At 39.9% G+C, this 12,987-nt stretch overlaps 1 protein-coding gene across 11 annotated transcripts in view; it reads left to right on the top strand.

Annotated features, from left to right (window-relative positions):
* Positions 1-5,041, top strand: part of phldb1a (pleckstrin homology-like domain, family B, member 1a) — a 73,681-nt gene extending 68,640 nt beyond the window's left edge. For 7 of the 11 annotated variants that reach the window (XM_042308991.1, XM_042308993.1, XM_042308994.1 and 4 more), the window contains 2 exons: positions 3,323-3,408; positions 3,972-5,041. In XM_042308991.1, the coding sequence (XP_042164925.1) occupies positions 3,323-3,408; positions 3,972-4,112 (227 nt within the window). In that variant the 3' untranslated portion in view covers positions 4,113-5,041. The remainder of the gene's footprint in view (positions 1-3,322; positions 3,409-3,971) is intronic. The other 4 variants (XM_042308998.1, XM_042308997.1, XM_042308996.1 and 1 more) reach the window with 1 other exon arrangement.
* Positions 5,042-12,987: the final 7,946 nt, after the last annotated feature.

Here is a 12,987-nt window from a genome sequence, read left to right as displayed (position 1 = left end):
GTGCTATGTGTTTCTAAGGGAGGCAAAGAGGCTAGGCTAGCTCCTGGCTGGCTTGGTCGTGACTAACAGAACCAAACTCACAACATCTTCAAAAACATTTATCTCATTACGAAGCAGATTTGGCTAATCAAAAAAGGCAAGATGGTGAAAGAGAAAGTGGGATGGGTTTCAAAGGATTTGCTTTTTAATTGTTGTCAGCTATTGGTCTGCTTTCTTTGTTTTCCATGTACACTAAAGCGCCTTGCTGGCTGAATATGGATAAATAAATATATATATATATATATATATATACAGTCCCAGTCAAAAGTTTGGACACATCTACTAATTCAAGGGTTTTTCTTTATTTTTACTATTTTCTACATTGTAGAATAATAGTGAAGGCATCAAAATTATGAAATAACACACATGGAATCATGTATTAACCAAAAAAGTTTTAAACAAATATATACAGTTTATATTTGAGATTCTTCAAAGTAGCCACCCTTTGCATTGAGGACAGCTTTGCACACTTTTAGAATTATCTCAACCCGCTACATGAGGTGTGCCTTGTTAAAAGTTAATTTGTGGAATTTCTTTACTTCTTAATGCATTTGAGCCAATCAGATGTGTTGTGACAAGGTAGGGGTGGTTCACAGAAGATAGCCCTTTTTGGTAATAGACCAAGTCCACATTGTGGCAAGAACAGCTCAAATAAGCAAACAGTCCATCATTACTTTAAGACATGAAGGTCAGTTAATCCTGAAATTTTCAAGAACTTTGAAAGTTTCTTCAAGTGCGGTCGCAAAAACCATCAAGCACTATGAAGAAACTGTCTCTCATGAGGACTGCCACAGGAATGGAAGGCCCAGTTACCTCTGATGCAGAGCATAAGTTCATTAGAGTTACCAGCCTCAGAAATTGCAGCCCAAATAAATGCTTCACAGAGTTCAGACACATCTCAACATCAACTGTTCAGAGGAGACTGTGTGAATCAGGCCTTCATGGTCGACTTGCTGCAAAGTAGCAACTACTCAAGGGCACCAATAAGAAGAGGAGACTTGCTTGGACCAAGAAACACGAGCAATGGATATTAGACCAGTGGAAATCTGTCCTTTGGTTTCATTTGAGTCCAAATTTGAGATTTTTGGTTCCAACCTCTGTGTCTTTGTGAGAGGCAGAGTAGGTGAATGGATTATCTCCGCATGTGTGATTCCAACCGGGAAGCATGGAGGAGGAGGTGTGATGGTGTGGGTTGCTTTGCTGGTGACACTGTCAGTGATTTATTTAGAATTCAAGGCACACTTAACCAGCATGGCTACCACAGCATTTTGCAGCTATACGCCATCCCATCTTGTTTGCACTTAGTGGGACTATCATTTGTTTTTCAACAGGACAATGACCCCACACACCTCCAGGTTGTGTAGGGGCTATTTGACCAAGAAGGAGAGTGATGGAGTGCTGCATCAAATGACCTGGCCTCCACAATCACCCGGCCTCAACCCAATTGAGATGGTTTGGGATGAGTTGGACCGCAGAGTGAAGGAAACGCAGCCAACAAGTGCTCAGCATATGTGGGAACCCCTTCAAGAATATTGGAAAAGTATTCCAGGTGAAGCTGGTTGAGAGAATGCCAAGAGTGTACAAAGCGGTCATCAAGGCAAAGGGTGGCTACTTTGATTATATTCAATTATATTTTGATTTGTTTAACTTCTTGACGCTACCCATCCCTTAAGCAGGACAATTGTCATCAGCAACCGCTGTCAAATAATATTAGTCAAATAATATTACTAAAAATATTGATATTCATGAAATCACAAGTGCAATATTGCAAAACACAGCTTAGCCTTTTGTTAATCCACCTGTCGTCTCAGATTTTGAAATTATGCTTTACAGCGAAAGCAATCCAAGCGTTTGTGTAAGTTTATCGATCGCATGACAAAACATTAAGTACACTTAGCATCAGGTAGCTTGGTTAAGAAAATCAGAAAAGCAACCAAATTAATCGTTTACCTTTGATGATCTTCGGATGTTTTCACTCACGAGACTCCCAGTTACACAACAAATGTTCATTTAGTTCCATAAAGATTATTTTTACATCCAAAATACCTCCGTTTGTTTGTTGCGTTACGTTCAGAAATCCACAGGAAAGAGCGGTCACGACCAAGCAGATGAAAATTCCAAATGATATCCGTAATGTCCACAGAAACATGTCAAACGTTTTTTATAATCAATCCTCAGGTTGTTTTTAAAATATATAATCGATAATATATCAACCGCAACGGTCTTGTTCTGTAGGAGAGGGAAAGGAAATGGCTGTCCGAACTCTGTTGCGCGAGCAAAACTCATGTGACCACCTGACGCGATGTTATCTTTCTGGCTCATTTTTCAAAATAAAAGCCTGAAACTATGTCTGAAGACTGTTGACACCTTGAGGAAGCGATGAGAAAAGGAATCTGGTTGATATCCCTTTAAATGGAGCAATGGGAGGCTGTGGAACATGGAGTTTTCAAAATAGAAGCCACTTCCTGCCTGCAATATCAGTTCTGTTATACTCACAGACAATATTTTGACAGTTTTGGAAACTTTAGAGTGTTTTCTATCCTAATCTGTCAATTCTATGCATATTCTAGCATCTGGTCCTGAGAAATAGGCCGTTTACTTTGGGAACGTTATTTTTCCAAACATAAAAATAGTCAAGAGGTTAACACTTTTTTGGTTACTAGATGATTCGATATATGTTATTTCATAGTTTTGATGTCTTCACTATTATTCTACAATGTAGAAAATAGTCAAAATAAAGAGTAAATGTGTGTAAACTTTTGACTGGTACTGTATATAAAAATCCTTATTTTGCCACACAGGAGGGAGAATTAATTATTAACTCCAATATCAGTTTGGCTCTATTAAACTCAGTTATCTTAATTAAGGGCATTTTTAGACAGTTCCACATCCATCCTAAGACTTATTTTAAGTATATTTATTAATTCATTTGCAATTTATATTTTGGACTGCACTTGACCATTGAGTATGTACGAAAATCAAAAACAGAACATTTAGAAATTCTTGTTGAATTCCAATTCAATTCAATACAGTACAATGAAAAATAGGGTAGATTCACAAAGTAGCCGGCTACAATATCTTCATTTCACGATTTCTTATGTTTGTTTTTTCCTTGAAGCAGCAAGAAAGCTTGACACAATTAAATTCAGTGTTATTTTGTCTGAGTTCATACTGAAACCGAAAGGCCTGCTATTGCATCAGTATAAGACTATGAAATACTGTGATTCTCCCTTCTCTCCTCTGAGACAACTTAAAACACTGTTTTTTTCTCTTATTCTCTCAGATAAGCATGAGTCCAAGCTGAAAGGACTGATCTACTTTCAGGCTATAGAGGAAGTGTACTACGATCACCTGCGCAGTGCCACTAAGGTACAGAACCCTTCACTCTATCCGCTACAGCTCAATACTCAATACATTGTCATTACATTCTTTAGTCATCTTTCTGAGATAGTTCTGAATTTATTTTGAATGTATGATCACTTTTTTACTAGTTAATGTACAGATTTTGTTTTGTTTTATTGCAATATTAATATTTGGTTTGAAATTGATTATAAATACTTTAAAGGTCATTAACAAGAATGTAGAATTTTTGCAAAGAATGCTCTTACTAGATGTTATTTACTGGAGATATATGTGAATTTTCAAATCACAGAAGAGTGTGTGTAGGAGCTCTCGACAAAGTGAGAGCTGCAGTAATTAACTTATTTGTCAACAAAATGTATTAATATTCAAAGACAAGTTACCAATTATATTCTTAGTAATTTTATGATAATTAACACACTGTCAAATAAAGTTGAATTGATGGTGCAATTTATTTTTACAGAGTGACTGTGAGTGCTCACAATATACTCTTTTCCACAAAGTATTTTTCACCTTGATAATACTTTATTTTATTTTCCTTCCCCTCTCCCTCTCCCATTCTCTCTCTCCAGAGCCCCAACCCGTCGCTGACCTTCTGTGTGAAGACTCACGACCGGCTCTACTTTATGGTGGCCCCATCTCCAGAGGCCATGAGGATCTGGATGGACGTCATAGTAACCGGGGCGGAGGGATACACACAGTTCATGACCTGAGGGACTGAGCTCTCCGGGTGACAGACCTTCCGACAGGGTTGTGTTTGTTAGGGCATGTAATGGAAAAACATTTTTAAACCATTTGCAACAGAAAACAAAAATGTTAGTTTATTTTTGGACAAGTCCTAGTAGTTCCTCTATGTTTCAGTCCTTCTTCTTCCGTTTGCTGCCTAATGAACATGACCCAGGAGAGAGAGAGACCACGGGCTTGCTGCTCCCAGATTTCTGTCTGCAGCGCTGCACTCCACTACTGCTGTTCTTTGAGTCCTTGTTTATTTGGCCTTTATTTAACTGTGCAAGTCAGTTAATAAGAACAAATTATTTTTTCAATGACGGCCTAGGAACAGTGGGTTAACTGCCTTGTTCAGGGGAAGAACGACAGATTTTTACTTTGTCAGCTCGGGGATTCGATCTTGCAGCCTTTCGGTTACTAGTCCAACGCTCCAACCACTAGGCCTACCTGCCACCCCTGTACCTTTCAGACATATAGATCTCTGTAACTCACATGGATAGGATGCGAAGTTATTCAATATACAGGTAACTGCATAAATTAAAGGAAACACTTGAGAAAATTAGGGATAATTAAGCAATTAATGTCACATCATGCTTAGGGTCATGTACAGTATAAAAATGCCTGGTTGCCGATTATTTTGGCTATGTTGGCTAGAATAGGAGATTTCAGTGACTTTGAAAGAGGGCTCTCAAAGGAGCACTGCCTCCCGAGGGGCACAGCAGTCTAAGGCACTAGCTGTGTCACTACAGATCCTGGTTCGATTCCAGGCTGTGTCGCAGCCGGCTGCGACCGGATGACCCAGCGTCATGGTTCAGCGTTGTCTGGGTTAGGGGAGGGTTGGGCTGGCCGGGATGTCCTTGTCCCTTCGCTCTCTAGCAACTCCTGTGGTGGGCTGGGCGCATGCAGTGCGACTTGGCGGGGTCGTGTTTTGGAGGATGCACAGCTCTCGACTTTCGCCACTCCCGAGTCCGTACGGGAGTTGCAGAGACTGTAACTACCAATTGGATACCATGAAATTGGGGAGAAAAGGGGGGAATAAAGAAGCATAAGGGGTTTAGAGGGTGTGTGTGTGTGTGTGTGTGTGTGTAAGTCGCTCTGGATAAGAGCGTCTGCTCAATGACTAAAATGTAAATGTATATATATATCTCAGTCACCAGATCTCAACCCAATTGAACACTTATGGGAGATTCTGGAGCGGCGCCTGAGACAGCGTTTTCCACCACCATCAACAAAACACCAAGTGATGGAATTTCTCGCGGAAGAATGGTGTTGCATCCCTCCAATAGAGTTCCAGACACTTGTAGAATATATGCCAAGGTGCATTAAAGCTGTTCTGGCGGCTCGTGGTGACTCAACGCCCTATTAAGACTCTTTATGTTGGCGTCTCCTTTATTTTGACAGTTACCTGTAGCTTTCCAGAGGTAGCCCTGGGTCTCAGACCAGTAAAGATCATAAAGGAAGAAAGGTTTTACATACGATACTTAAAGGGATGTGTTTTTACTCACTCTGTTTAATATAATAGTCAGTTTAAGCTCTATTCAATCCGTATCGCAGAAGTTCAGCATTACAGGGTGATTGAAATGTAAAGGCAATGTTCCTGCATTTAGCGGAGACTACGTTCATGGTAAACGCTGCGTATGTCGGCTCAGTCTGAAATTACTTTTACATTTCTAACGCTTCAGCGACACAGATTGAATAGAGCCCCTAAGCGCTGTATTTATATTATAGAATTTTAGCCAGACTAGCTAAATGAGAGTTTATACTACCTGTCTGTCTCTGGATCTATAAAGGGAACTTTATAAAGACAACTTTATAAAGACAATATGAAAATTTGTAAAGGATCATTTCCCTTTTTTTGCCAAATGTTTTTAACAGAGTGTATGTGCTACTATATTGCCTCTGAAAATAATTCCTATTTTATTGAATTTGTCTAATATTTGATTAACTATAAGTATCATCATATTAATGGCATTTTATTTAGATTTCACTCATTCTGATGAAATCTAAATCTTTGTGCCAGCTATTGTATGCTTTATGTATGTTTGTCAGACTGTCAGAAAAATTGTATTAGTTTTTTATATTATTTTAAAGACTTTTCATATGGAAAATAACATAACACAAGCACACCAACATTTAAAACCAGTCTTCTACACCGCAAACAGTGCGGTACTGACAGTGTTGACACTTTCTCCACATAAACACTTTTAAATAAAATTTGCAAATGCATAATTACCAATTGTGTAATCTTAATTTTGTCACTGACAAATCAGGCAGCTAGAACAGTAAATCAATGTGTACTAAATAGATACAACAAAGTTCAATAGTTACTTTGTACCTTTGCGGATGTGAATACCATACAAGGCCTTGTTGTTTAAGCAGACATAGCTTATTCCAGGCAGTTCTCCAAAGAAAAGCTCATTTCTTTCCTTTTTGTATTTTTTATGAAAAGAAACTACAACAGTGAATTAACGGTTTATTTATTTAAAAATAATATTAATAAAAAACATATTCAACATTTAAAAAAAATTAACATGACAACTATTCTGGATGGCATTTATAGGTGAAGGTGCATTTTAAGAAGATCATTCATATGCAATACATCTAGGACAAGAGAGAGAAGTCCAGTGGGATGTAACTATCTATCTCCCTCCCACTTCCCTCCACAGGACCTATGGGATTAGAGTGATTTTCTCTACCTGCAATGTTATACTTTATTTGTTTCATCCCTTGTAATACAACAAGAACAGTTCAAATACATGCATATGCACAACACACACCCACACACACATAAAGCGTTCAGCAGCTTTCCCTCAATATTGCCACAGCACTAACCAGAATGAGTGGTGGGCGGGTGATGGGATGGTCTGAATAAAATGGGCATTGGATTCTCCCATTCCCACTCCTGCTATTGCAGTCCTTGGCCTTTCCAAATATTAGATTTTGTGCTGGCACCCTCTTTCAACAGGGGCTGAGATCCCCCTATGGCTATTGTCAAACAACAGCCAGCCAATGTCGACAGTCAGCCGGCCAGTGTCGACTGACAGCATGCCAGTGCCAACAGACAGTGTCCTGCGGAGTGACCTGAGGGTGGGCTAGGGGTCAATGGCTGGGTCAGGGAGGACCCCTGCGGGGCCACGGGTGCACAGCCCCCAACCATTCTGAGTTTGTCTGGGCAGAGGGCTCCCACAAAACTATCTAACTAACTATATACACTACTGTTCAAAAGCACATTTTTTGTTCAATAAAATAACATCAAATTGATCAGAAATACAGCGAAGACATTGTTAATGTTGTAAATAACTATTGTAGCTGGAAACGGCAGATTTTTTAAAATGGAATATCTACATAGACGTACAGAGGCCCATTATCAGCAACCATCGCTCCTGTGTTCCAATGACACATTGTGTTGGCTAATCCAAGTTTATTATTTTAAAAGGCTAATTGATCATTAGAAAATCCTTTTGCAATTATGTTAGCAGAGCTAAAAACTGTTGTTCTGATTAAAGAAGCAATAAAACTGTCCTTCTTTAGACGAGTTGAGTATCTGGAGCATCAGGATTTGTGGGTTCGATTACAGGCTCAAAATGACCAGAAACAAAGTACTTTCTTCTGAAACTCATCAGTTTATTCTTGTTCTGAGAAATGAAGGCTATTCCATGCGAGAAATTGCCAAGAAACTGAAGATCTTGTACAACGCTGGGCACTACTCCCTTCACAGAACAGCGTAAACTCTTTCTAACCAGAATAGAAAGAGGAGTGGGAGGCCCCAGTGCACAACTAAGCAAGAGAACAAATACCTTAGAGTGTCTAGTTTGAGAAACAGACACCTCACAAGTCCTCAACTGGCAGCTTCATTAAATAGTACCTGCAAAAACACCAGTCTCAACGTCAACAGTGAAGAGGCAACTCCGGGATGCTGGCCTTCTAGGCGGAGTTGCAAAGGAAAAGCCATATCTCATAAGATTAAGATGGGCAAAAAAAAGACAGCTAGCAGTGAGAAACACAGAGGTTTGTGTCTCACCGCTAGCTGTCAGCATATGATGGCATCAGCAAAAAGAGAATGGCGGAGGAGGAGCATTTGCGTACCGATAGGATACAGTCTATCACAGTGCCATCCGTTTTGTCACCAAAGCCCCATATATCACCCACCACTGCGACCTGTACTCGCTCGTTGGCTGACCATCGCTTCATACTCGTCGCCAAACCCACTGGCTCCAGGTCATCTACAAGTCTCTGCTAGGTAAAGCCCCGGATTATCTCAGCTCACTGATCACCATAGCAGCACCCACCCGTAGCACGTGCTCCAGCAGGTATATCTCACTGGTCACCCCCAAAGCCAATTCCTCCTTTGGCCGCCTCTCATTCCAGTTCTCTGCTGCCAATGACTGGAACGAACTGCAAAAATCACTGAAGCTGGAGACTCTTATCTCCCTCACTAGCTTTAAGCACCAGCTGTCAGAGCAGCTCACAGATCACTGCACCTGTACATAGCCCATCTGTAAACAGCCCTTCCAAATACCCGCATACTGTATTTATTTATTTATCTTGCTCTTTGCACCCCAGTATCTCTATTGGCACATTCATCTTCTGCACATTTACCATTCCAGTGTTTAATTGCTATATTGTAATTACTTTGCCACCATGGCCTTTTTTTTATTGTCTTCACCTCCCTTATCTTACCTCATTTTCACTCACTGTATATAGACTTTTCTACTGTATTATTGACCCTATGTTTGCTTATTCCATGTGTAACTCTTTGTTGTTTTATGTGTCGAACTGCTGTGCTTTATCCTGGCCGGGTCGCAGTTTAAATGAGAAATTGTTCTCAACTAGTCTACCTGGTTAAATAAAGGTGAAATAAGAAATACATTTTAAAAAATGGGAAGAGTCTAGCTCCGTTTTGTAAAGGCAAGACTGTGGTTATATGAAGAAACCAGACAACATATACTGAACAGAAATATAAACGCAACATGTAAAGTGTTCAAATGTTTAATGAGCTGAAATGGAGATCAAATACATTTTTCATACGCACAAAAAGTGTATTTCTCAGAAACAAATTTGTTTATATCCCTGTTAGCGAGCATTTCTCCTTTGCCAAGTGGTTTGCTGATGTAAACGTTGTGAACAGAGTGCCCCGTGGTGGCAGTATGGTATGGGCAGACATAAGCGATGGACAACAAAATATCATTTATCAATGGCAATTTGGATGCACAGAGATACCATGACAAGATCCTGAGGTCCGTTGTCGTGCCATTCATCCACCGCCATCAGCACGTTTCAACATTATAATGCATGGCCTCTTGTCACAAGAATCGTTCTTCCGTGGCCTGCACATTTTTTTATTTTATTCTAGGATCCTTTCTAGTCCTCATTTGGACTAATCTTCCAAGAGTTCTTAAACATTAAAATACAATTTCTAATATGTCACCCATTGCCATTGAGCAGATTTGGGATGCTCTGGATTGACGTGTACGACAACGTGTTCCAGTTCCCACCAATATCCAGCAACTTCGCACATCCATGGAAGAGGAGTGGGACAACATTCCGCAGGCCACAATCAACATCCTGATCAACTCTATGCGAAGGAGATGTGTCGCGCTGACTGGTGGTTACACTAACTGAGGAAATACTTTTTATTCTTCTGGATTTCATTCTTTAATAGCTCTTAAACAAAGCGTGTCTTGACTAGGAAACATGTATCTAAGACCAACAGATGGATTTCTGTATTCCCAGTCATGTGAAATCCATAGATTTGGGCCTAATGAATTTATTTCAATTGACTGATTTCTTTACATGAACTGTAACCCAGTAAAATTGTTGAAATTGTTGCATGTTAAATTTATACATTTATATCAGTGTACTCTAAATGAAGCCTTTAAAATCGATAAATCAATATATACTGCATTTGGAAAGTATTCAGACCCCTTGACTTTTTCCACATTTTGTTACGTTACAGCCTTATTCTAAAATGACGAGGGGGGAAAAACTTTTTTATTTTTTTATTTTTTTAGTGCAAATTTATGAAAAAAAAAAACAACTGATATCACATTTACATAAGTATTCAGACCCTTTACTCAGTACTTTGTTGAAGCCCATTTGACACCGATTACAGCCTTGAGTCTTGGGACACCTGTACTTGGGGAGTTTCTCCCATTCTTCTCTGCAGATCCTCTCATGCTCTGTCAGGTTCAATGGTGAGCGTCGCTGCACCGCTATTTTCAGGTTTGTTGTCCTGTTGGAAGGTGAACCATTGCCCCAGTCTGAGGTCCTGAGCACTCTAGAGAATTTCACGGATCTCTCTGTACTTTGCTCCGTTCATCTTTCCCTCAAACCTGACTAGTCTCCCAGGACCTGCCACTGAAAACCATCCCCACAGGATGTCCCGAAGGGATGGTGCCAGGTTTCCTCCAGACGTGATGCTTGGCATTCAGGCCAAATCTGAGTTTAATCAGACCAGAGAATCTTGTTTATTGTCTGAGAGTCCTTTGTGCCTTTTGGCAACTCCAAGCGGGCTGTCATGTGCCTTTTACTGAGGAGTGGCTTCCGCTTTCCACTCTACCATAAAGGCCTGATTGGTCGAGTGCTGCAGAGATTGTTGTACTTCTGGAAGGTTCTCCCATCTCCACAGAGGAACTCTGGAGCTCTGTCAGAGTGACCATCGGGTTCATGGTCACCTCCCTGACCAAGGACCTTCTCCACCGATTGCACAGTTTGGCCAGGCAGCAAGCTCTAGGAATAGTCTTGGTGGTTCCAAACTTCTTCCATTGAAGAATGATGTGCCCACTGTGTTCATGGGGACCTTTAATGCTGCAGAAATATTTTGGTACCCTTCCCTAGATCTGTGACTCGACACAATCCTGTCTCGGAGCTCTACGGACGATTCCTTCGACTTCATGGCTTGGTTTTTTGCTCTGACATGCACTGTAAACTGTGGGACCTTATATAGACAGGTGTGCCTTAATTGAATTTACCACCTGGTGGACTCCAATCAAGTTGTAGAAACATGTCAAAGATGATCGATGGAAACAGGATGCACCTGAGGTCAATTTCGAGACTCATAGCAAAGGGTCTGAATACTTGTGTCAATAAGGTATTTCTGTTTTTTTTTTTCCTAATACATCTGCAACATGAAAAAAACAACAGTTTTCACTTTGTCATTATGTCATATTATGTGTGAAGATTGATGAGGATTTTTTTCTATTTAATCCATTTTACAATATGGCTGTAACGTAACAAAATTTGGAAAAAGTCAAAGGATTTTCATATGATAGGTCAACTGTACAAATGATTACAACGTCTATTGGAACTAAGATTTAAAATAACTGATATTAGCATAAGATGTAGTGAATGTTGGAACATAACTAACAAGATTACAGTAAACAAAGATTTACGCTTAATCCAGTATAAAATAATGTATAGAATATACAATAGACAAAATTCACACATTATACAGAGTTATGCAGAGTCATGTCTGATAAATAAAACTACTGCTGACTTAATAGTTCATGCCTTCTTGAAATCTTACAAAATTCAAAAGTTATGGGCAGAGTTGGAAAGATGCGTGTCAGAGGTATTGCAATGTAAATATAATTTGTCTGCATATTTCAAGACATGACATATGAGGGTGCAGTGAGATACCAGATGGGTTGGACAATATTTTTCAAATTAATAAAAAAAACATGCAGTTGAAGTCGGAAGTTTACATACACTTAGGTTGGAGTCATTAAAACTCGTTTTTCAACCACTCCACAAATTTCTTGTTAACAAACTATAGTTTTGGCAAGACAGTTAGGACATCTACTTGAATGACACAAGTAATTTTTCCAACAATTGTTGACAGACTTATAATTCACTGCATCACAATTCCAGTGGGTCAGAAGTTTACATACACTAAGTTGACTGTGCCTTTAAACAGCTTGGAAAATTCCAGAAAATGATGAGCTTTAGAAGCTTCTGATAGGCTAGTTGACATCATTTGAGTCAATTGGAGATGTACCTGTGGATGTATTTCAAGGCCTACCTTCAAACTCAGTGCCTCTTTCCTTGACATCATGGGAAAATCTAAATAAATCAGCCATGACATCAGAATCTGGTTCATCATTGGGAGCAATTTACAAATGCCTGAAGGTACCACAATCTGTATAAACAATAGTACAAACAAGTATAAACACCATGCGACCACACAGCCGTCATACCGCTCAGGAAGGAGACGCGTTCCCTCTCCTAGAGGTGAACGTACTTTAGTGTGAAAAGTGCAAATCATTCCCAGAACAACAGCAAAGGACCTTGTGAAGATGCTGGAGGAAACAGGTACAAAAGTATCTATATCCACAGTAAAACGCGAAAGGCCGCTCAGCAAGGAAGAAGCCACTGCTCCAAAACTGCCATAAAAAAAGCTACATTACGGTTTGCAACTGCACATGGGGACAATGATCATACTTTTTAGAAATGTCCTCTGGTCTGATGAAACAAATATAACTGTTCGGCCATAATGACCATCGTTATGTTTGGAGGAAAAAGGGGGAGGCTTGCAAGCCGAAGAACACCATCCCAATTGTGAAGCACAGGGGTGGCAGCATCATGTTGTGTGGGTGCTTTGCTGCAGGAGGGTCTGGTGCACTTCACAAAATAGATGGCATCATGAGGTAGGAAAATGATGTGGATACATTGAAGAAACATCTCAAGACATCAGTCAGGAAGTTAAAGCTTGGTCGCAAATGGTTCTTCCAAATGGACAAGCAATCTTCAAAAGTTGTGGCGAAATGGTTTAAGGAAAACAAAGTCAAGGTATTGGAGTGGCCATCACAAAGCCCTGACCTCAATCCCATAGAAAATTTGTGGGCAGAACTGAAAAAGCATGTG

The sequence above is a fragment of the Oncorhynchus tshawytscha genome, linkage group LG30 (assembly GCF_018296145.1).
Source record: "Oncorhynchus tshawytscha isolate Ot180627B linkage group LG30, Otsh_v2.0, whole genome shotgun sequence".
Lineage (NCBI taxonomy): Eukaryota > Metazoa > Chordata > Actinopteri > Salmoniformes > Salmonidae > Oncorhynchus > Oncorhynchus tshawytscha.
This window is presented reverse-complemented; position numbering and strand designations above follow the sequence as displayed.